The sequence below is a fragment of the Lottia gigantea genome, assembly GCF_000327385.1.
Source record: "Lottia gigantea unplaced genomic scaffold LOTGIsca_49, whole genome shotgun sequence".
Taxonomy (NCBI): domain Eukaryota; kingdom Metazoa; phylum Mollusca; class Gastropoda; family Lottiidae; genus Lottia; species Lottia gigantea.
In genome coordinates, this window is record NW_008709687.1 from 16,976 (window position 1) to 41,930 (window position 24,955).

A 24,955-nucleotide genomic window follows, 5' to 3' on the forward strand; every position below is an offset into this window, starting at 1 on the left:
CTATCTCTGGTATATCTTATAAACCATGCGCTTATCTTATCTTAAACACTGAACTAGGTGTCTTTTATTTGACTGTCCATGCTATATGACTTGACTTGGTCACCTTTCAGATCATAATCCACGGCAGTACCATTTGAGCTGTTATCCGCTCGTAGGAGCCTCCAGTATAATTTCTCTATGTTTAGCTATAATTCTTTGATTATGGTGGAAATATTACCAAAGGTATATCTGTTTGTGGGTTTGCCATCTATCTGAACAATTTGCTGAATTATTTGGATTGTAGTTCTTGTAATATTGCTCTGAACAGTCAGCTTGGACCAGCTAGAGGGCATTAAACTTTTAACAATGTGTCCTGGTATTGGCATAAAACAGGATACATAGTTGCTCATTCAAGGTAGAATTATATACCTTATATACATATTTTACAATTCACGAATATCTAGTCTCACAATGAACCGTCTGACTGTCGGAGACTCAGATACCGAATTACAAACATAGCCTATAATGTCAATGATAGATAAAGTTTAAAAGCTCGTTTGATTAACAATTTATTTTGGCACGGACGACAAACAAATACATTATATAAATTAACACCATCATCAACCAAAATCAAGTTGGTTTAGCATCTTTCCTCATCTCAGGGTAACTTTTTACAGCACGTTCTATAGCGTCATCCAGACTGACTAACGGTTTGTATTTTAAATCTCGTTTGGCCCGGCTACAATCGTAATAATGGTGCGTTCCGGCCAGGGCCACTTTCATTGGTGTAAAGGTCGGTTTAATTTCAACTAAAGGACTAAGAATCCAGCAGACGAACTGGAGCAACAAGGCGATGAAGTACACTAAGGAATATGGTAAATTGTATTTTGGCGCGTCGTAACCAAATGACGTCAGTAATTTTGTCATGAAGGTCCAGAAGTAGATTGGTTCGTCGTTTGTGATATGGTAAGCCTGAAAAAGAAAATAAATTGTTATATAATTATTCTCAGGTAATTGATCACATTAAGTCTTAGATTCAGGTAAATATGTACACGGGTCGTGGCGCCAAATTTCGTCTTTTCCAAAAAACAGGCCGCTGAGTAAAAATTCTTTTCTCACTTAGGCTACTGCCCAGAAACTCATCTATGTCTTAGACTTCCGGTCAGTGGATAGGACAGGTCGTGACATCTTTCCTTAAAGAATAGAATCGCTTTGACATCCTTCCACCGTATGCTAACCTCCTAAACCACGTAGAAAACAATTTCGTATAATCGAGTTATCTACCTTGCCACAGACGACTGAGTCTCGGTGTAAACTCTCTGCAGCCAGAATATGACCATGTACAACATTCTCTACAAAGGTGAAATCTACTATATTCTTACCATTTCTATAAAGAAAAATAAAAGATATAATAAAAATTAGCTACGTAGACTCTCTGAACGGGGTGCTGAATTGACAAACCTAAATAGGCTACCCAATAACATTATAAGCTTAGCTATGTGAGATCTCTGAAAGGGAGACGCAGCCCCGTCCCCAGGAATGAGTTGGTACTGGGGCTCGGGTTTTGAAATTGTAGGCCCAGAGAACTAATTTCTGACATTTTTGAGCTGCCAAAAACTATCAAAATCTATATCTTTTTGATTTTGTACAAAGATACTGCAATTGAATCAATCTCTCTCCTGAACTGAACAAGGTTTTGCTGGGGCTTAATTCTTACTTGCTGGGGCCCAGCCCCCACGGACCCCACCCTGAGGAGACGGTTGTGGAGTTGACAAATCTAAATAGCCTACCAAATACACATTATTAGCGATATCGACTCTCTATAAAGAATGCTAATAAAGACAATTACAAGGTGGCATCAGGAAGAACAAGTACACCGTGCCTCGCAAGCGACACCCACCATAAGGAAATGAAATGAGTTTTACATCCTACTCTATCAACAACAGAGAAGACAAACCAAGCTCACCCGTCAAGAAAATCGCATAATAAATACTTGCCCAATAATAAATTTAGTTTTTCCTTTTCGCGCCATTTCTACTGACGTCGGAATCATGTGAGGATCACGTGGTCCAAAAATACCATGAGGTCGAACAGCCACTGAATGGAAATTATCATCATTTGCCCCCAAAACAACCTGAAAATAAACAAATGCAATGCATGGGTGAATGAAACGTAATATAACGCATTCGTGTTGAAGTCCAAAATAAATTTCAGTCTAACGGAAGTACAGAATAGAGGGTCTTCCTATTCAAAAAGGGGGAACACAGCAAACAGAAAACAGAGAGAACTTGCAATGTTGGCCTCTTATGAAGTGTACAAATCGAATATATGGCAGTGGTTACTATTTCCAACACGCTTGCACACGCTTGCAGTGTTTTATTGGGCAATCGTTTAGGTCTTGCCGTTTTAAGGCCATTCCGTGCACATGAAATCAGCACGTTCCTGGCAACACGCCTCGGAGCTGTAACCAAGTTACTGTGAAAAGTATTCACACTTCAAAAGGCGAATACAAAGCGAGATATTTGAGTGTCTCAAGTTATGTTTATTGACATTATTCAATACCAAGTGTGAAATTAAATAAATTAAACTCTAAATTATCTCCCTTTGACGCTTCCCTAATCCCCTATTTCTCCTAAATAATGACGTATAAAAAGAAAAATTATTTAATTAAATTGCTATAATCCAATATAATGAATACGTAACCCTTGACGCTTAGAGCTCTTCGTCAATTTTACAGTAAAATTATAATAAATCAAATGGTAATACATGGATATATAGGCTACCTATCTAAATTAACTAGCCATATATTATATCCGCATGCCGACACGGTCACTGATGACAAAATCAATGGGATAGACCAATAGTGTCAAAGAAGGGCGAAAGGCAAAGGGGTATCAAAGCTTGTTAAAGGTGAGCTTTTGGCATAAGTTTAGAAACGTCGCAAAAAGCAGAGCAGTGTCAAAGCTTAGTTTTGTCCTAATGAGGCCTCGTACAAACGTCAAACACAACATATGTGGTGTCAAAGCATCATTTTCAAACCACGCCCACATTCATCATACGATGGTGTCAAAGCTGCATGGAAACCTAGCTAGTCATGGTAAATCATGCCATGAAAAAAATATTGTGTCGAGAGAAGTTTATGTCAAGTCAGGGTCATGTCAGGAAGATAAAAGAAAAGTAAAATTATAAAATAAGTAAGTTGTGAAGGAGAGTTAATCCTTTAATGTATATAGAATATACTGATAACTCCAACTAGGTCCTTATCATTTAAACTATAAATATAAACTCGGTGGATCAGTCAGAGAGCATCCAGTGTTGTTTCTACGGTCTCGGCCACATAGTGAAAGCATAGCCTTCTTGGCCATTTTTCCTAGAAACGCCACCGAGAGGATCTTCACAATGTCAAGCTATTACTAACTTCGTCTTATACCCAGACTGCAATAACCATATTTCTCGAATTACCGAATGCATTGATTTGAGTTGATTGTATGCCAGCCAATCACTGCCCACGACAGACAGACTGTAACATTATTGCTTATTGTTTAACGATTATCGATCTGATTGGTCGTATTCCTTAACGTACAATCCAACCAAATCGCTGCATTTACAGCTTCCGTGATACACAAAGCCACAAAGGTGGCTATTGCAGTGAAGGAATACGAAAACCTCTTTACAACCACTATTGGCTATAGGCACTAATATATATATATACTAATAGCAATACGTAATCGCTTGTTATAGCTTTTAGATTTTTGGTTTGGTTTGGGTTTCAGTTACTTTCATCAGATATGTTCCCATATTGTTGGTTATTGTTTACCAAATAATTTAAAACACATATATTATAATGACCTTTTATCATACTGATTAAATTCTACATGCTAATAAATTTGAAATGGTATTTTCACTGTTCAAATCTGTAGCAACCGTTACACATGTTAACTGGGTAGACCATTAACCTGCCAAAAACCTACGTTCAAATCAAATAGTGAAAAATAAATGTTATTTTTAATGGTGATTAAGATATAAATATCTGTGTTATTAGGCACAGATTAAAGTAAAATGTAGTTGATATGACTGCACCCAATCGACATAAAGTCGTTTAGTTTTATCTTTCTTATCTCTTCTCATACCCACAGTGACGTCAGATACAGCGTTGGACTGAAACACCTTAACCATAATACCCAAACATTGAAATTAAGGTTACTGTACTGTTTAATTTAAAGGGATATGGTACTGTAAATCAACAGAAGGTAGGGGGGGAGGGGGGGGGGTGGTACTTGATGTCCACTAACTTTCCTTCCAGTATAGACAGTCGTAGATTTCACTACGTATATCACGAGCGGGTAGGGCAAGGTTTGTTGGGCCAATAAGTAGGCAGAATGAATTAAACTGATCATTTTTAATTATTTTGTATATTTATTGCAATGGAAATACATCATCAAAAACGAAATAAGATCTTTTATATCAGCAATAAGCAATATATAACACATTTAAAAATTAACTAGGGCAAGATAATTAGATATGTTAACTTTATAATATACTCTAACTGATTTTTTTGGAGAATTTCCATTGGATATGTAACATTTTCTTTACTTAATAATCTAACTTACCTAACGCTAGCTATCAATCAAAATGTCACGTGATTGAGCAATTCTTAATGAATAAGTGGGTACATTATAGCAAAATGTAGCCAATACTAATTTGATGATGAGGGATAGTTTCTATAGATGGGCTTAACGTTTTGGTTCTTTTTTCATTATTCTTAAAATCAAGAAAGTTTTATTTTTTAAACCTATGTCTGTCTGTAACTCATGATAAATTCCAAATGAAGGTTATTGTTAAATTAGTATTAGATTCAGGTTTCATTTTATAAATCTATGTCTTATGATTAACTCTAAAGTCCAAATGATCAAATCTGTCTACCGAAAGACACAGAGATAAGTAAAATGACGGTTTAAACGACCATCGACTTAATAATTTTCTATTAGATATACCTCAAGACTACTTACTTAATCTTAACTGTTTACTTAGTGGAAATTACGATAAAAATTGGATAAATTTAGCATCAATAAACATTAATTTTCAATGTTAACTTCAATGAAATGACAGTAAATAAAAACACTGATTAGATTTTAGAGGGAATAAACGAGGACTAATCTAAGTTCAAGTTCGTGTCATTGTGCTGGTTTGGGTAAAACTTTAAGAAATAATAACTTTAAGGATTTTAAAAAATAAATAATTTCTTAGCAATTAATTAATTGAAATTAGAGTGGAGCAAACGTTCGGATTATATTCAAAACATAAACACACAATCGAATCGAAATTAGACCAAACTTTCGTTCCGTTTTTCTTTTATTAGCTTTTATATTTAATTTGGTCACTTTAGTTAAGGTCTTAATACTGGCCTCTTTAACATTCGTTAAAATAACCTTTTGACCTAATCTGATGACATCCGCTTTAACCAATCAAATTCCTTCACGCTCTCTCTCAAAATGCCAGCGCTGAAGAAGGCAGAAATTTGATTGGAAAGAGCAGGGTTAGGTCAAAAGGTTACTTTGTCAAACGTTCAAGAAGGCTGTTGTTAGACTCTAACTGAAGTGGCTATATTACAAATAAAAGCTAATAAAAAAAAGCCACGAATGCAAGTTTTCGGGCATGACTCATAACTAGGTTAGAAATGTGGGCAACCTCAGATATTTCGCCCCCAGCAACCCCTCCTCAGACGTCAACCTGGCTCCGCATCTGCTACTATTTGGTTAACACCTAGCAATAAGCATAATCACTAAAATATATATCACCCAGCACATTGCCCTAACTATAAGTTACCCAAATAAGTTACAAAGTATCACAATTTTTAAGTATTCAAAAATCATTTCAAAAACCTATTTCAATATATTACAGAAAATTAAAAATATATATATATATTCTTTAAATCAGATCACAACATTATTTCAATATCTTAAAGACATATTTTATCACAATATATATATATATTTTTTATCACAGTCGTAATTCATAAACATCACAATACTTTTTAAAAATATCGCAATTCATTTTAAAGATATCACAATATTTTTTACCAAATCATAAATTTCAAAAAATCATTCTAATACATCACAAAACGTTTCTAAAATATCACGAACATTTTCAAAATATCACGAACATTTTAAAAATATCACAAACAAATCACAAACATTTTAAAAATATCACAAACACGAACACTTTAAAAATATCACAAACAAATCACAAACATTTTAAAAATATCACAAACACAAACATTTCAAAATATCACAAACATTTTTGTTATTAACTGTTAATTTCTAAAATACCACAAAACATTTTAAAAATATCTCAAACATTTTCAAAATATCACAAAAAATTTCAGGAAGTATGTAATATTCACCGCAATTTTAATAAAAGCGGGATGATTCGAAGAAGCACAATTTAAAAAAAAAACATTGACAAGAAGATTGCCTAATACTTATTTTCAGTTCAAATAACTCATGGACGGTATTTTTAAGATAATATTAAAATATTTACAATTAATCAGTTTTCATTTTCATTTTCTCAGTGCACTTGGTAATTTTTGGTTTTGCCGTAAAATGGTATAGGAAGTTATACAACTTTCACGGTACATGGACCGCTTGAAATAGATCTATATTTTAAACACTTAGTATTTCAGGTTCTAATTAACATAGCAAAATCGTTAAAAAGCGACAAATATCAAAAATAAAATGATTAGAATTATATAAAAAAAAAATACATCATTACCCTATTTTACCATGGTTCATTCCGTCCAAATCAGGGAATCGTTTCCAGAAACATACTTTAAATCGGCTAGCCAAGCCACAATTTTCATCAATTCGATATTTTAAACATTAAAATGTACATCTAGATGTTCCGTGTTTTTCCTGCATTTATTTGGTTGGCGTGTAACCAATATAAAAAAGTGGAATAATAAGGTAGAAAATGGTAAAATTGTTGCGGTCATATATATCTGTGTCTCTGTACTATACTGTGCTATGTCTGGAGTAGCTCGCTCGTGAGACTGGGCACTTTCACCAAGATTAATGGGTTCTTCATTCATCATTTCAGAAAGTCCGCATATATAACAATGTAAATGTGAAAAGCATATAGAGGACTATTTCATTAATCAATAAATCAATGAGATATGTTTTGGAAACAGGTCCCTAATTTGTTCCGAATTAAACAAGGAAGCAAGTCGCTAGATTTAGTAACCCATTTTATTCTTTATCATCGTCGCCGACTTGATTCTGTTTATTCTTACAGCAGACAACTATAATTATTATCAAGCTGATTAAGGCTAATCCACCACCAGCAGAAGCTCCGATCAGGATCCAATCCGGGGGGGCAGCCTCCGATTTTTTCACCGTGACGGTCAGGAAAGCCTTATCTTCACCGTATCCGTTCTTGACAAAAACTTCCCAATTTCCATCTTGCGACTCCTCTAATGCTTTCACTTCCAAAATTCCGTCCTTCACTTTAAAATTATCAGGCAACGGAAGACCTGACGACACCTCGGAATCGTCTGGTAAGGTCCAAGTGATGTTGGGAAACGGATCGCCCTTGATTTCACACTGTATTCTTCCCTTCTCCCCCGCCGTCTCGTCCAAATCCCCACAATTTTTGATGGTTGGGGCGAACCCAGCTGGCAGAACCTTGAGGTAAAATTTATCACTTTCATTGCCCATACGATTTTTAGCAAACACAGTCCATGTTCCTTCTTCCGCCTTCTTTAACGATTTCAGCACCAACTTCCCCCCATCCCTAATTTTAAACTTGGAAGTGTCCATATTGGTGGATTTAATAACAGTGTGGTCAGGTTTAGTCCATTCAATATCGGGAAAAGGGTTTCCGTCAATAACGCACAGGAGTTCGACTTCCAATCCGGCTTTTTCATTTAATTCCTCGCACTTGATAGTTGGAGAAAAAGGATTTACTACTAAAAAGTTGAAAATAGTTTCGTCTTGTCCACGGGAATTTTGAACTTCCGCCTTCCAAGTCCCATTATAGGACATCTTCACAGATTTGATCAACAGCGTTCCATTTTCAGAAAATTCAAATTTTGTTTCGTCAAGGTCGTCGATGGATTCAATGGTTGATTTGTCCGGAACGTTCAAGGTGATGTCTGGAAATGGATCTCCATTGATGTCACATGTAATCGTAGCCGCTGTTCCGACATCTCTTTTCAAATCCTTACAATCTTTTATAGTGGGTTTAATGCAGGTCAATTGATCGTCTGGTATATCTTTAAGAGTCTTGTACTGAAGTCTGCTGGGACCGTTGCAGACGACAACCCGATCAGCACTGAAAGCGGTGGAATCGTAGATGAATTTGATTGGTAGAGTTTTAAACCACGTGATATCACAGTTGCATTGCCAGGGGTTGTTTCCGAGAGTCAACGATTGTAACTTGGACAATGTTCTTCCCAACTCCTTGTTCAGTCCTTTGAAACGGTTACCGCTGATGTCCAAGGAAGCTAATGATTTAAGAGGCTCAAATATATCCTTGCCTAAACGGCGCAGATTGTTTCCGGAGAGGTCTAAGTGCTGTAAACTATTAAGACCGTTAAAAGAACTGCTGTGAAGGGACCGGAGATTCAAATCAGACAGATAAAGATCTCGTAGACTCCGGAGGTTGCTAAAGGATCCTGTTTGGAGATCGATGTCTTCATTCCCGCTTAAATTGATCAGCTCTAGATTATCCAGTCCTTTAAACGATTCTTGATATATCTTCGTTATTTTATTGGACCGTAGATCTAAAAGCTTTAACTGTTTCAGGTCCAGAAAAGCGTCTGCGTTTACGTCTTTCAAACCGCAGTAAACAAGATGCAACTCCGTCAGAGCTGTCAGTTTCTTCAATTTGTATCTCTGAAGTTTGGAAATTGAAAAAGATTTTGTGGGTCGCCCCATGATAACGAGAGTCTCTGTGTACGTGGGGATGTCATCCGGGATTTCTTTCATACCTGGGTCATCACACGTCACTCTGGAGTCTTTACAAGTACATTCCGCCGGACAGTCCTCTCCCACACAAAGTCCTAACATGGTAATAAACACAACAATTTGAAATACGGTTGCCATTTTTAACAAAAGTTTACGAAAATGTTTCTTGTCGAAAATAATGTTCGAGTTGACTTTATTCTTGTTTTTTGTTGGTTTCTGTTAAAAAAAAAATTCGATTCACTTGGAATTTCATAAACAGTTCAACTCTTTTTTGAAAAATAACAAAATAGTTAGCACTCCTTTCAATTCCAAAATCATACATAAAATATTTTTTTGTAGTTTCTGATTCACTGAAAGAAAGCAGCTTATGTCCGGAGATATTTCAGTTTTGGTACAATCGATTGTATCCCGGATTCGTAGAAATCTTGGCGATCTTTCTTAATATGACTTTCTCGGTTGAAATCTTGGTGGTATTTTTCTCTTTGATTAAGTTCTCTTGATCCTCTAAATATCTCTTGTTTCGAATCAAAATCCTGGTGTAGTTGTTTCTTTATTGTGTTATAGCTTGATGCAGTTTCTTTATGTTACTTCCCCGTGGTCTTGTGCCTATCCGCTGTAGACTTACTCGTTCCTCCGCCTGTGTTCTGTCCACCGTCGTTTCGTTGATGTTACTGCTTCAAGTATCGGAATGAGAAATGGTATACAACACACCGATTATAAATAATAAAGGAGTGAATAACATATCTAACTGAAGTATATAAATCCTTTCTAGATTAATATACTTTATCTTTCTTTCAAAATCCAACCCCTTTTTTCTGTCAATTCAATTTAAATTGACAGCTTTGAGTGGTTGGTTTGCTTTCCCTTTTGATCACAAGAAGGTCTTGTCGGCATTCTGCTATGATTACTGCTACAGTTCACCATGCAAATTTGTTGAATCAAAACCTTAATTTGGTCGAAATCTAGAACTCCTGGAGTTTGATATACTCGTAAATGACGTCATGAAAGACCTAGACAGAGGGTTACAACTGATTTCGCTGGTGCGAAGATTGGATGAGGTTTCTATTGATTAAGACCGAGACAGTGGGGCATAATTCACCGACGCTGGATAAGGTTTCTATGGGTAAAGAGCGAGACAGAAGAGCACATCTCGCCGACGTTGGATAAGGTTTCTATGGGTAAAGAGCGAGACAGAAGAGCACATCTCGCCGACGCTGGATAAGGTTTCTATGGGTAAAGAGCGAGACAAAGGGGCCTAACCCACCGTCGCTGGTGGGAAGGGTGGGTAGAGTTTTATTGACAAAGAGTTGTGGTAATACAGAATGATTACTTGTAGTTATTTTAATATATTTGTACAACCAAGAAATACACAATATAATGTAATCTGTCTCCTATGTGAAATATGGAATATTTCAACAATGGAAATTATCACAAAAAGACGATAAATATTAATCCCAAGTCTTCCGTATTGACTTATTCTAATAGTTCACTCTACAAACACATTTTGGTTGTAGTTATATCTGTAAAACTGCACCCAGGGGTTAAAGGTATACTACCTATTTTTTCAAACTTGGCCAAATGAGTCCTGGTTCCTTATTTCAATCTAGCCTTTGAGCTAGGAATACTGTAAGATTACTTAAAATAAAATATATCCTTTAAAGTTACACTACCTCTTAAGATGACTAAAAATTTCAATTTTTAAACTTGGCTAAATGAGTCTATGTTCAACAGAATCCCTCTATAATCCAATAAATCTATAAAACTAAGTAATAACCCAGTAAACCAAGTAATTTTGATACATGCTTAGAAGCGTTTTTCAATAATTACTTTAATGGATAGATCGTGTTATATAGAGATTGCACCTGGTAAGTCAAACTGATGAATAACATATACTCTTATTGTCAAAGTTAGAGACTTTAAATTTTATGTCCATTCTAATAGGTAGTAACTCTTTAATAAAGGAGGAGAAAACTGTCGTTTGGTAAGTAGAAAAGGGCTGGTCACCTTGCACTCAGTTCAGTTTGACTTGTCCAAATAAATTTATTTATTAATTTTCATGGAGATTTATGTATTTTAATATATAAGAAAAATTTGTTTTATTAGTCAGGCAGCTAACGAGAGAAAAGGGGGTGTTCAATTTACTTTTTACAAGATGTTTTGACATATTTCAACAAATATTCAAAGGGACAGGCTCGCCATTTTTTATTTGGGTCTTGAGTATATGTACAAAGTCTTCGTAAGTACTAGAAATGTACAAAAATCGCTAAATGCCCTCAAAAATATCACTAACTAGGAATTCCTCTATTTCTATACGCATGTCTATTCTATATATGACAGAGTCTCAGGAAAAGGCGAGTCGTCTTTTTAACTTTCTAACGCGGATAATTCTGGACACACATGGGTTTGAAAGCTCAAATTTCGATGGTGAGCAGTGAACACTATTACTGATAAGCTTAGCTGAAAAATTTCCGTTTCTGAGACTAAGGTACAATTGGTCAAACGGATGGCGCAGTTGTCACTATAGACTGATAGGGTTCAGTTTTAGCGATCCGTAGTACTTTTCAGAATAAACAGACAACATCCAGTTTGTAGTGAAAATATTTAGAAGACTTTAACAAAGAAGATCAATGATAGAAAAAATCGTAGAAAAATTTTTTGTTATATCTATTTTATTTTTTTATTTGAAAATGTATATGTATATGATTGGAGAATGTTTGTTTTCCCGAAGGCACGTGGTATATACAACGTTTCGATTTTATTGCCCTTGTCCTTGTGTGTGTGGTAGGCCTAATCAAATTGGCATTGTCAATCCGAAATGACTAGGTTGCACAACAATACAGAAATGAAATGAAAACTATAATTTTTAAAACGATGATATTAAAAACATAGTTTGGTTTCCAACTTTCAAATTATTTAAATTATTATCAATATAATCAGATTTATTAATAAATATTATTATATTAAAAAAATTTAAAAAAAATTAAAAAAAAGTTTTATTTCGCAGCTGTTCTGTACCCTATAGGGCTAATGAAATCAAACGAAGTTTTAAGTAAAGGTTTTCTCTAACCTACTGGACTAATGAAATGAAATATAGCTTTATATCCTACTGTTCTGTAACCTACTGGACTAATGAAATGAAATAGAGTTTTATATCCTACTGTTCTATATCTTATTAGACTAATGAAATGAAATGTAGTTTTATATCCTACTGTTCTGTATCTTATTGGACTAATGAAATGAAATATAGCTTTATATCCTACTGTTCTATATCTTATTGAACTAATGAAATGAAATAGAGTTTTATATCCTACTGTTCTATATCTTATTAGACTAATGAAATGAAATGTAGTTTTATATCCTACTGTTCTGTATCTTATTGGACTAATGAAATGAAATAGAGTTTTATATCCTACTGTTCTATATCTTATTGAACTAATGAAATGAAATAGAGTTTTATATCCTACTGTTCTGTAACCTACTGGACTAATGAAATGAAATAGAGTTTTATATCCTACTGTTCTGTATCTTATTGGACTAATGAAATGAAATAGAGTTTTATATCACATTTATCTGTATCTTATTGGACTAATGAAATGAAATATAGTTTTCTATCCTACTACTATCTGTACTTTCATGGACCAATGAAATGAAATGGAGTTCCACGCCTCATTTTGGCTAATCGAATGAAATCAAAGTTCACACACCACTGAGCTAATGAAATAAGTTGAGTTTAATATCCTGTTGGATGAAACAGAATGAATTTTTACACCACAGTATACCTTAATGACCATTAAAAACGGTTACCTTTACAGATCTAAATCAGAGTGTTTAGACACCTGTTTAGCAAGGGAGTTATTTTAATGTATTATTACAAGTAAGATATTTACAAGGGACCTAATTAAGGCGATCTAGACGTAACGTTCAACTCTTTACCTGTTTAACCTGATAAGTTTTTAAATTCCTTTCAAGGGCCAATAACATCTATATCTTAATGGCAAAAGATTTTAAATTTCTACGTAATAGCTAAAATCTAAAAAGACTTTTAGAGTCCAACACTTTTTGTCTAATTAATTTTATTGATTAATAGAACAAGATTCTATGGTATTTTACTCAAGAGTTATTGCACACGAATGAGGGGGCGAATTTCAACCGGTGGAGAATTTCAATCAATCAATCAACGAGAGCCATTACCCGTAGTTACAATCATTCAGATGTTTCTTTTGTGTTCATATTTACAAAACAAAACATAAAACAACTATGTGCAAACGTGCTGATTGATTCGTTTGAAAATCACGTGACAGTGAGAATATTCATTCTCATCGTACCTTAAACGGGTTTTATCTACTAAAGTGTAACCACGTTAACAATATGTAATGAGACATGTTGAAAAGACTATAAGCTGTACAATGCTTCTTTGAAAATTTGAATAACCCGGAAACGGATTGTTTTTTCAGTACTTAGTTACACGGGCATCGAAAGGAAATCCCGAAAACAAATTGTAAGTGACTCCGCGCCACAAAGAAAGTCTACGGTTAAAATTTTCCTTCATGCTTTTATTTTAGTTCGTGTTTACTAATCATGCCGACATCTAACATTTCCGAACTATCAATCATTAACATGATATTTGTAAAGTCTCGATCTATGGTTTTATATAGATGGTTGTCTATAGAGGTATGATAATTAGGTTTCGGGGAAGGGAGTACAATATAAAGTGCAATGCATGTTTTAAGTCTTGTACGAAGCTAATTATTAAGGTATTTTAAGTGGATAATTTGTAGGATCGGGCTGACTGACGATTCAAAACGTGTTTCATCGGATCCACCGCGATCGACATAAATGGATATAATTCGACAGACTGCAAAGAACCGTGAAAGTTCTGCTAGCTCTCTGCACAGCTTTACGGAAACTGTCGAAGATTATCGAATGACTAAGGGTCACTAATAAATCGGATCAATTTTCGGATATTCAATACTCAAAGTTGTTTTTTTTTTCAGCTCCACGGTCATTGTTTTCGGAATTTACCTGATAGGGCGTTAACCAAATATAATATAAGGCAAAACAATAATTTTACTCAAAGATTAGTATCGATATTGGGCCTGGACGACTCTCAACAACAACATGCAAAAGCAGAGTTTACTTGGCTGGTCTTCTTGGTCATAAATCTTTAACCTCACGGACATCCTGGTTGAGCCTCAACCCAATCACCGAGACAGAAGTCAAACTGAGATAAAGCACCCCCAAGAGATTGTTTGTTTAACTATAGTGGTATTTATTTTATATATAATATAGATTATGATGACCCGATAGGGAGGGTCATCTTTAATATACAGAAATCATACTTTCTTATAGTGCGGGCACACGAACAGTCTTGGTAGGCGATTTTTGTAGCCTATTAAAGTCTTGTGAAGAGTTTCACCGACCGGTACGGGTATGTGAATCTCCAGTCGGTTGTTTTCCAACTTGTCGATAATCACGTACGGAACATGCAATTAAAAGCGAAATGAATCTGCATGATTGGATGACGACGCTCTGTCTTGCACACAATAAAACTATCGGAAATTTGATAATCTTGTCGTAAAAGCGAGATTTTACTCAAGATTCGAGTCAGCGACAAAAATCGCCAACCAAGACCGTTCGTCTGCCCGCACCTTTAGACTCTCGATTCTTGATAAGGGATCTATTCACCAAATATTCCACTTAATGGGCTAATAAAAAGTAAAAATGACGTCATGTCCTCGATAGTATCTTCTTTGATGATATAAATGCCTGGCTTAAGTCATTTCCGTCGATGCGATTTTATTGAATTGTAAGCGAACCAGAAGTCGTAATTTCATTCTAAAAAGTTATCTGGTCAGCAGATAAAAAGATCCAAGCTGCTACAGGGCACATGCTTTGGTCAAAACCAAAAGTACAAGTTCAGAAATTAACAAAACATTTAACATTTCCCGATTAGGATTGTGTATCCAAAACAAGTGTCAACAGAATGCGATGAGCTGTTAGTCAATTAAATATCATTTAGTCTTTCATTGGAAAGATAATCTCCATTTCCAAAACAAGCTGTCCTGATGAGGATTGTATATCTGAAAGGTTTCTTCAGCATAAGATAAGCTCTAGTGAAATAACTATTAAAAGTTGTAATAAGACTTCGCGGAATTAGTCTGCATTATCACTTTAACTAGAAGCGGGCGTTTACTTGGCATCTGCCTACCTAGAGGATGTAAAGGATGAAAAGGGTGTAAGAAAGTAAGAAAACAAACCTTTTCCTGTAATATCTTAGTCTCTGTATAATAGTCAATGGGATTTTTAGCGTAGGGTAGATCTTCTTTCCCATTTAATATATCTTTCCCTTCATACACCACGCTAGCACTGCTCGTTAATACAAACTTCTACAATTCATGAAATATAAAGGAGGTTTAAGTCTTGCTGTTCTGTAACTTATTACGCGTATAAAATGAAATAGATTATCCTGTCCTTCTATTACGTTTACTTTGAATAAATGATTTCGTGTCAGATGAGAACATAATTATAGTCTCATGAAAGCACTGGCCTAGGTCACAAGGTAAAGAGTCTAATCGTAGAAGATATATGCAAATATAATTCTTTCTTCAAAAAAAGATAAAGGTCGCTAGAACTCGTAACCAACGACCCCGACGCCTGATTATTTTGGCAATTCATGTGCATATCGACAACGCATTTAAGACCCCTCCGTGCTCGTGGTACAAGTACCGTCAAGGATAGGCTACCTAAAAAGTTGAAGACCAAAGATTCAGGACAATAATAAGGTGAAAACCTACCTTAATTTTCATCTCTTTACAAGCCAGAATAATAGTCTTGGTGCCCTCATAGTTTACTTTATAAAACAAAGCTTTATTATTACTGAGGGGAGCCGGGGTGGCACAGTGAAATACGATATCTACATCTTGTAACGCTGGTAACAGTTCCTAAAAGTTAATAGACAGAAAAGGGGAGTTTTACATCTTCCATTGGCATAACTATAACAAAATACAATGCAATGAATACCTTTTATCAATGGTAATAATTCCTAAAATTTGCCAGTAAGAAACGGACTTCTCTACTTTAATTTAAATGGTCTAATGACAAAAAAAAGAGGATACATTTTTGAGCAAAGCAGGACAACGATTTAAACCCGGGCGGGAATTGACTCCATCCCTGCCTCCCGTAAAAATTCTGATGATCGTACTTATATATTACCTCCTTTTTACACAAATCACCAACAAAGACTTTAATTCTGTCGTCATCGAATGATTTTCTCACATCAAAAGCCTGGACCTCGTATCCTCTCTCTAGTAATTTCTCCAACAAATGTCGACCTAAAAATCCGCAACCGCCTATCACTAAACATCGTTCTTTTTTCTGAAAATATATTAAAAGTATAGGCCTACATCTAGAAACGATTACCTTTTGTTATTCTGAGAATTAGTTTGTAAACTCGGCATCTTATTATGCAGATTTTTTGGTATTTGGGATTTTCAAATCGGCATCACTCTCTCAGAGACCATGGCATGTAGCTAAGAATGTTTATATGGTTTGGCAACTGAGCACCTTATCATAAAGTACTTCATGTATGTAGGCCTACATGGTATTTTAGTTTGTCAACTGTCTAATATCATTTGGTAATTGGATCATTGGCATCCAAACGACATACGCATTCATCAGTCAAATTACGACTTCTGAGGCTTTGTGGAACAAATAAAATAGACCGAGAAGCACACCTTGTTAGGCCTATTTCTTGACATGTACAATAATCGTTATCGTGTGGATAACTGCGACAATAAGCAATAAAATTATTTTAGTTGACTCATAAAATTGTATCAGATGTGTAACGATGCGTCGTCTGCTAAATTAAACGTTTGAGTCAAGCCTATGATAGATCTAAATTATGTCGGGTTTATGATGACAACAGTGAAACTGGGAAAAAGTCTTCAAAAAGTACACGACAAAAGAAAAGAAGGAACTTGCTATGCAGATAAAATCGAGAAATTAATACTAAATGCAAAGAAGACGAAGAAATTCCAACTCACCATGGAGGCCGCCATTTTAACTATCACCTGATTTCATCAACCAATCAAAACACAGCTGTAAATCAGGTGGTCATATTTTTACGGATTGATTCGTATTTATTGATAACACTTTAATGATTTTATTATGCAGATCAATGACAAAATTTGAATTTTAAATTCGATGATCATCTAGATCACTAGAGGAAAATTTCCATTGAGCTGAAATTACAAAATCATGTAAAATTGAGTAAACATCGATCTTTGACCATTTGCAAAATTTCAAAAAGGCAGGCTTAATTGAAGGTTGTCTATGCTATGGTGGAAAGAGTAAACGTAACGTAGATTTACCCCCACACAAGCTATCTATAAGATTTGTGACATATCGTGTTTTCCCACTGTCCGAAAATCAGACCATGCCATTGCACTGATATTTGTTTTGAAATGAAATACCTAGCATTAGCTATCGAGCAAAGCTTTGAATATATAAATGAATGGGAAAAGTAACGTCTACAATTGCATGCAAACTAGACTGGATTCCAAGATGCTATCCTACCAAAAGAAAATGGTAAAGGGATAGTCATCAAGCTATTATGAAAACCATTCTCCCGGGCAAATGCTACATAGCTCCATTTCTTTCACAAAATATTTAGACAACTAGGCTATATCTTTTAGCCTAATATTAGTAAATTAAATCATGGTTATCCAACAGAGCATTTAAGAAATAAATAATCTCTTAATCCGTTTATTGTTTAATTAAATCGAATTAATTAACTTATTTATTCAATTCGTCAAATCAAATCTAATCCCGTCACTTTAAGAAAAACAAGACGAGACTCGCCACAATCCGTTAAATAATCCGTATTTATAACATCAACATCCGGGGCAGACCGGAAAGCGCTCACTTCGTCTCGAAGATCAACAAAACACAAAATGGTAAGATCAAAACTGACAAATTTACGGATTTTTAGGAGTTTATTTGCTCAATTTTAAAGTTAATATTCGATTTCACTCTTTCACAAGAATCTTTGGATCGATTTTGACAGCATATTATTGAAATTGTGTAGATTTTGGGTGATATGTTTCGCTTTGGCGACGGTGATCAAATTTCCCGATGTCAACAAAAGAGGATAAATTTATGTCATTTGCGTGGGAGCACGGTCACTTTCTGAATAAATTATAGTAACAGGAAATGTAATTATGAGCAGAATAAATTTGTCGTAATTTTCAAATTAAGAGTTTGACCTCTGCTTATCTGATCTTCTAATGTCGTTTTGAGGCACTAGAATTAGAAATGGTGAGTAAGATTTGGCTAAGAAAACAAGTCTGTGCTTGAAATTCAAATGAACTGTGGTTGTGGTGACTGTGTTTACCAAGTACCTGGATGTCAACTCGGAATTGAAATGAAATTAGTAATGGCACAGTCATCTAAATGACAAATTATGATCAAAACAATGGGCTTATGTTCACCAGAACTTAGAACTAATTAGAAGCCCTATGCAGTAGGGTCAAACCATATTTGTTTCATTTATCTTTTACACTAGATATCTCATGTGTGTTGTGGTTTCTTCAGGCAACTTTCAAGAAGACAACTCTATCAGGGGGTGGAAGGAAAAAGACTGGTCCTAAACCAGAGTTAACGGAAGAACAGAAACAGGAAATACGAGAGGCGTTTGATTTATTTGATGCTGATGGGTCTGGAACTATTGATGCTAAAGAGTTAAAGGTGGGTCACAGTTTTGTATGAGTTTAGGAGGGGAGAGGGGGGGATATTTTTTTGACATGCCAGTGTTAAAAGGTGATGAGAACATAGTCTATCGAATAGCATGGACTAAGAAGCTAACATATCAAGTCCTTTAAATTTTGTTTTGCTTTAATCTATTCTGGTACAAGCCAAATATTTCTTCTGTTTTTGTAATTTATGAGGCAAAAAATTGGGCCAATATGTCCCTCCTTTTCGAGTCCAACCAGATTCCAGTCCAAATTCCCTTATATTAATGTCATTGTATTGTGATTGGATTTTTTTTTTGTAGGTGGCTATGAGAGCTCTGGGTTTTGAACCAAAAAAAGAAGAAATCAAAAAAATGATTGCTGAGATTGACAAAGATGGACACGGTAAAAATTTACTTATTTTAAACCTAGTATCATCTTAAGTTTACATCACAAGATAGAAAGAAACCAAACTTACTTTGCTTATTACTTATAAGAATGTTAATCCAGTCTTGGCCGAACCTTTTAGCATTTATCTTTCCTGGAATATCCATATTTGTAGATAGGCTGACTGAAATAGCGAGAATGCCCTGATTCAAGGTCACTAGTCTTTCACACACCAGCCAAGATTAGAACCTATTACCACCATTGGTTCAACATAGCTATACCAAAAAATTATGTTGAAGCATTTTTTTTATGATAATTTCAGGTACAATTGATTTTAATGATTTTTTGACAATAATGACCCAAAAGATGAGTGAAAAAGATGCTAAGGAAGAAATACTGAAAGCTTTTAGATTATTTGATGATGACGAAACTGGAAAAATCTCTTTCAAAAATTTAAAACGAGTTGCCAAGGAACTAGGAGAGAATCTCACAGATGAAGAATTACAGGTAACTACGGAAAACATACCAGCAAACCTATTGTCTCATTTAGTCTGTTAAATTGATTGATTGTTCTGGAAACTTTATCAGGAAAATGATATATTTGAACTGTTGAAGGATCTTTAACATGCTCTCAACTTTCTGCACCTACTATTAAAGTTAGACTGTCCCTTTATTATGTATTTTTTTTTTTTGTAGGAGATGATAGACGAAGCAGACCGAGATGGAGACGGAGAAATAAATCAAGAAGAATTCCTCAGAATCATGAAGAAAACAAGTTTATATTAATTTTCATTGGTGCATTCATGTTTTAACATATTCTGATTGGCTCATTCATTGTTTTAACACATTCTGATTGGCTCAGTTCATATTCTCAACATCCAGATTGGCCAGTTCAAATTTTAAACATTGCCTTGTTTGTACCGAACACACTCTAATTGGCCAATTTTTGAATATATATTGTTGGTACATCTTATCGAACACATTCCGATTGGTCAAATTTTGAACATTGTCTTCTTGGTACATTGAATTGTAACATTGTTTGATTGGTCGATTCAAATTAAAACATTTTTGATTGGCCAATTCAAATTAAAACATTTTCTAATTGACAAATTCAGAATTAAACAATTTTTGATTGGCTTAATGAAATTTAAACACGAAGGAGTTATTAATTCAAGTCTTGCATCATTTGATTGGTCAATATTAATTTTTGAACTTAAGCAGCACCTTTTCATTGGTCAGCATTATGTCACATGGTCATGTCGTATGACTTCTTTTCCTCTTTGTATATATGATTTCAATTATTATTATTGATATATTTGTATGTTTGTGTCTGAGTCATCCTTTTACATATTAAATCTATCAGACAAGTATTATTTCCATCTTTAACAGGATCCAGAAGAGTGTGGTGTCCGCTTGCAAACCCTATGACTCAAAGCAAGCCTGTGTAACAATCTAGATTAACCTATTCCCTACCCTACAGGGATGCAAGGTGGCAATCTAGATAAACCTATACCCTACGCTACAGCTATGCAAGGTGGCAATCTAGATAAACTTATTCCCTACCCTACAGGGATGCAAGGTGGCGAGGTAGATAAACCTATATCATACCCTTCAAACCTGGTGTCTACTTTTAACGTATGTCGCCCAAAGCAGGGAGTAACAATCTTGATCAGTAGATCCAACCTTTTCATCATTCACACCCTGGAGCAATCTTGTGATGCTTTCAGGTGCTCTTTCAACAAATATATTTTTCTCCTACGCCATATCTCTGGCACTGCAATCCCACACCCCAGTTTGGGAATCGGAATCTAGACAAACCTACATCCAGTACTATAGCAAGCTCGGACAGCAGTTTAGATAAACCTCAGTAAGATGCATTATATTTATGGACAAGGTGCCCCAACACCATAGCGATTGTGGTAGCACCTAATAAAAGTGGCCATGAGTACCGAACGCAACTCACTGTGAGTCACAACTCAGTTGCATGAGACTTGCGTTCGAAACCTATGACTAGTTTTGTTATTCGAACGCAACTGGTGATCGCTGACGTCTGAAGATATTTCTTGATGTCGCTATCCACTTCGTTTATTTCCATACCGTAAGAGTTTCTATTTATTTATTAAGGTTCAATTTGAAAAGAGGGGTGCCTCTTTTTACTGGGTAGTCCTATTTCATCGTACGACAGCCTCACATAGGGTGTTTTCATGGGTAAAAACCAATATTCAAAATTATAGAAAAAATAAAATCGTCCAGCCTCTACCACTTCCTGATATACTGCAAGTAGACTCTCAACAAGATGGCCGACGTCTTGGTGAGATTGAAAATTACTATAAAATGCTAAGATGTCGGATTTTAAAGTTTGGTTTGCCCCTGGACCGAATAAAATGGAGGCTGGTCCCAGATATACCGGTGTCTCACTGTACAGTGTTATTTTTGTATAGTTCAGATGAACATTAGTATCAAATACAGCACCCAGATCCGCCATTTTCTGAAAGGCTCGCAACACAAAACTGGCACAATCGTTGGGTTCGAACCATACTTCACCACCTGAAAGACAAAAGGAATGGATTAATATTTGACAGGTTTTTTTTGGGGGGAGCTTTGTAAAGCGAGTACGATACATTGAAATTTCAATGGAATACTGCTTTCTTAAATTTCATCCAAATCTAGATTCTGTACTTACCAGGGGATTCGGCTACTGTCCATGTTTCGTAGTAGATACCTGTATTGTTGTCCCATTCCGACCAATTTCCAAATTCATTGAACTGAGCACCTGAAAAATATGGATCGAAGTGGTACCAAACCCTTAAAATCCTATAATACAAATATGTGGATTCTCAGATATGCCGAGTTGACAACTCGATAGCAGAGTGGCACTTTTACTTATAGCAATGGACTTCTAGCCTAGGTCGTATACTTTGAAATTGTGGAGATGGATATAGCCTAGTATTGGGTGTTAACGAAGCTACTGTAGAAGCACCGACCAAGGTTACAATTAACAAGAGAACACAGTGTTAAATTTCCCACCTGTGATTTCTGCCACTTTCACCAAGGTACCGTTCTGAGACCAATGAATATCGTCGATTCCATCGTAAATACAAGCTGCTCCTTGATTGCACCATTTCAATGTATCATTGGACAGAATGTGAGCAAAGGTACAGTTAAACAGCTGAAACAGCTCGTACCATTCCATGGTATAATTCTTACCGGTGTTCAAATTGTTAAACCCTATAGCATCATGCATTATATTCTGAAATAAAATTTAGTATAAATCAAGAGAATGAGGTTCCCATAGATACCCGAGCAGGATCAGCTAGAGAATTTTGTGGTCGACATCTCGAATTGGCATTCGTTGAGTTTGAGATCCAAATTTGTTGGATCCTGTCAACCCTGGGTCCGTTAAAACCATACCATATCATACTTACAAATTTAGCCAGAAGATCCCCAAACTTAAACTCCCAAACCGGTGCCTTCAGGGCATACACCTCAACCCGATCGGAGGGGTCAAATTTCGGCATGGTATTGGCGGCCCGGCCTGTGGGACAGAAGGCGATGACACCTGCCCTGCAGAATGGATTGGCTGGTGGTCGGCTTTCATATCGTCTGAAATTGAATATAATTTGCTTAAAACATTTCTTCATCAGAATAAGCTAATTGGATGCAGTTTCTACGGTGGGGTGACGTCCCTCCTTAGAATTGAGGCTGCATGGCTCGGCCTTTCCCCTTCACCCAAATGTCTTACCATTCTAGATATGAAATATTGCCACCCCATCCTCGACAATGGTATCTCTATAAACTGTACTTACTTATGAATATGAAAAATGAGCTCTTTCAGCTGGTGAATACTTACTTATAAGGTACCGGCCACTGTTCACCAGATATCCCGAGGGAGAAAACGAAAAGAATATACAGAAGTATCATAACGAGTGAGGTAGAGAGAGGTTAAATTCACGTGATGACGAGAGAGAGATGAGATATGACGAAGCTGTATCAAGATAATCATTTCTTATCATTAAATATCATTAGATCTTTATATCATTATTAATATAGCCTAACTAATACTAATGTATGTTACTAATGTGGCTTTGTTTTCTATCATTAGTGTTGTTTTGTGCTTGATAAAGATTCCTGTAAAGCCGCGTAAAGAAAAAGTGGCAGTGTAAACAGGTTGAGCATTGTGCTTGTTTCAAGTGGGCCGAGTCCCGCAAGAAGAGGTGGTCTTGGTCCGGACCGAGTACGGTACGGCTATATATCAGTGCAGTGTAAATGCGCCACTGGACCGAGCGAGCCGAGCCCACTTACCCAAGGAGGCAATGGTCTATGACATGTTATGTCGTAATAGAATATATTGTGTTTGCGATGGCTTACGACGCCGGTATTCACCTTAACATGAAATTAGAGTCCGAACCGAGCAGGGGTCACCTAATTCAAGCGGGCCAATTTTTATGACAGTGTAAACGCAGCTTATGTGATCATACGAAACTACGTATGGTTCTTTCAAGGAAATAACACACACGAGCGTAGTTTACAGTCATTTTGAATCTCTAATTCGACAAATGTCTTTCAACTACATTCGCAACCTTTACATGTGATTTGAAGGCATTGTTGAAATATTTTAGCCTTTTAAAAGGGCTGATTCTGGCCTTGATTATACGTCTTTGTAAATAGTCTTCAGAACTACACGAAAATAACAATCATTTGGAATATATTTCGAACTTGAAACTTCACTTTTTTTTTCTATATATGTATAAGCGAAGTATCAAGAAAAGGCGAGTCGCCATTTTAACTTATAAAATCTGAACATACATTGATTTGAATGCTCATTGTTCGAAGGTAAGCTGTGAACACTATTACTTTTCAATCTGGGCTAAACAATACCCATTTCTGAGACTGAGGTTCGATTGGTCAACGGATGACGAAAGTGTCCCATTAAAGTTAAACCATTAAACGAGTATAATCTTTAAATGTCCTTGCTGAACATTAAACGAGTGTTATAACATTAGAACAATAGAAGAGTATTTAGGCGATCAAAATAACATGTTGATGATTATATTTCTGATAGCCTTGTTTATTTCCTGTCATCTGGAGTTTAATTCACCGACAAACAATCGGAATAATAGAAATTATCAGTTCTTTGTACTTTATCATTTAAGTCTTTCTTTGTTAATCGGGAAATAGAATGAAATTAAAATGAAATATTGGAAAACAGTGATTGTTTTAAGACAAATACAGTGTATATATTTAAGTACGAAATGGGGAATCTTATTTAATTATTATTAAAGGAATTGTAAAGAGGTTTTCTATATGTTTTTTTTTATATTTATCCGTGACACTGATAGCATCAACTTGCACAATTCCAATTTACAATCAGACGTCTGTGGTTCCTGAAATTCCACTAACTGCGAAGGGTTTATGTGATATTTTACACGGATAACAATCAAAGTTTATGAGGATCCTGTCTACCAGCTGGTCTTTGGCTAAACCTCTTTGCATTATCCATACCCATTTACAGCTAGATCGACTAGAATTATGAGTGATTCGTTGAAGCCCATCCGACTTTCACATGCTGGCTAAGATTAGAACCTACTATCGCCATTTGTTTATAGAATTGGTCTATAAACTTCATTAAGTCGAGCACAACAGATCGTCCCTTTAACAAAAGGAATCGACCAACACAATAGAAAGCAACCAACGTAAACACTTTTATATCTCTAGGAATGAAATTGCACCGGGAATTATATGTCGGCGTTTTTTGCTAATGAGTCAAAATCAATATTTTTTAAATAAAATAAAAAATCTTCCACTGATCATAATCCTCCTCTTACAAAAACAACAATACAAGACAAAATAATTCTGTTTACAAGGATAAAAACTCAGTAAACCCTTTTAGTGAATATC

The 24,955-nt window shown here is 35.5% G+C and overlaps 3 protein-coding genes across 3 annotated transcripts; 1 reads left to right on the forward strand and 2 right to left on the reverse strand.

The window, feature by feature from the left end:
- Window positions 1-609: 609 nt before the first annotated feature.
- On the reverse strand, window positions 610-16,310 carry LOTGIDRAFT_125131 (hypothetical protein; the record flags this gene model as incomplete). The annotated part of the gene is made up of 6 exons (XM_009061520.1): window positions 610-951; window positions 1,264-1,356; window positions 1,973-2,113; window positions 15,200-15,328; window positions 15,737-15,883; window positions 16,155-16,310. Coding segments are annotated over 6 exons (1,008 nt in total), but the record flags the coding sequence as incomplete, so codon positions are not given.
- A 1,595-nt stretch (window positions 16,311-17,905) lies between these two features.
- LOTGIDRAFT_218790 (hypothetical protein) lies at window positions 17,906-20,429 on the forward strand. Its single transcript, XM_009061521.1, has 5 exons — window positions 17,906-18,257; window positions 18,534-18,686; window positions 18,994-19,075; window positions 19,380-19,564; window positions 19,754-20,429. Exons 1-5 carry the CDS (start codon window positions 18,255-18,257, stop codon window positions 19,841-19,843), a joined length of 513 nt encoding a protein of 170 aa, XP_009059769.1. The 5' UTR covers window positions 17,906-18,254; the 3' UTR covers window positions 19,844-20,429.
- A 747-nt stretch (window positions 20,430-21,176) lies between these two features.
- Window positions 21,177-22,978, reverse strand: LOTGIDRAFT_125348 (hypothetical protein; the record flags this gene model as incomplete). Its single annotated transcript, XM_009061522.1, has 5 exons — window positions 21,177-21,604; window positions 21,741-21,822; window positions 22,068-22,307; window positions 22,483-22,660; window positions 22,908-22,978. The coding sequence occupies 5 exons, from the start codon at window positions 22,976-22,978 to the stop codon at window positions 21,177-21,179; spliced, it is 999 nt and encodes a 332-aa protein (XP_009059770.1).
- Between the last annotated feature and the right edge of the window lie 1,977 nt (window positions 22,979-24,955).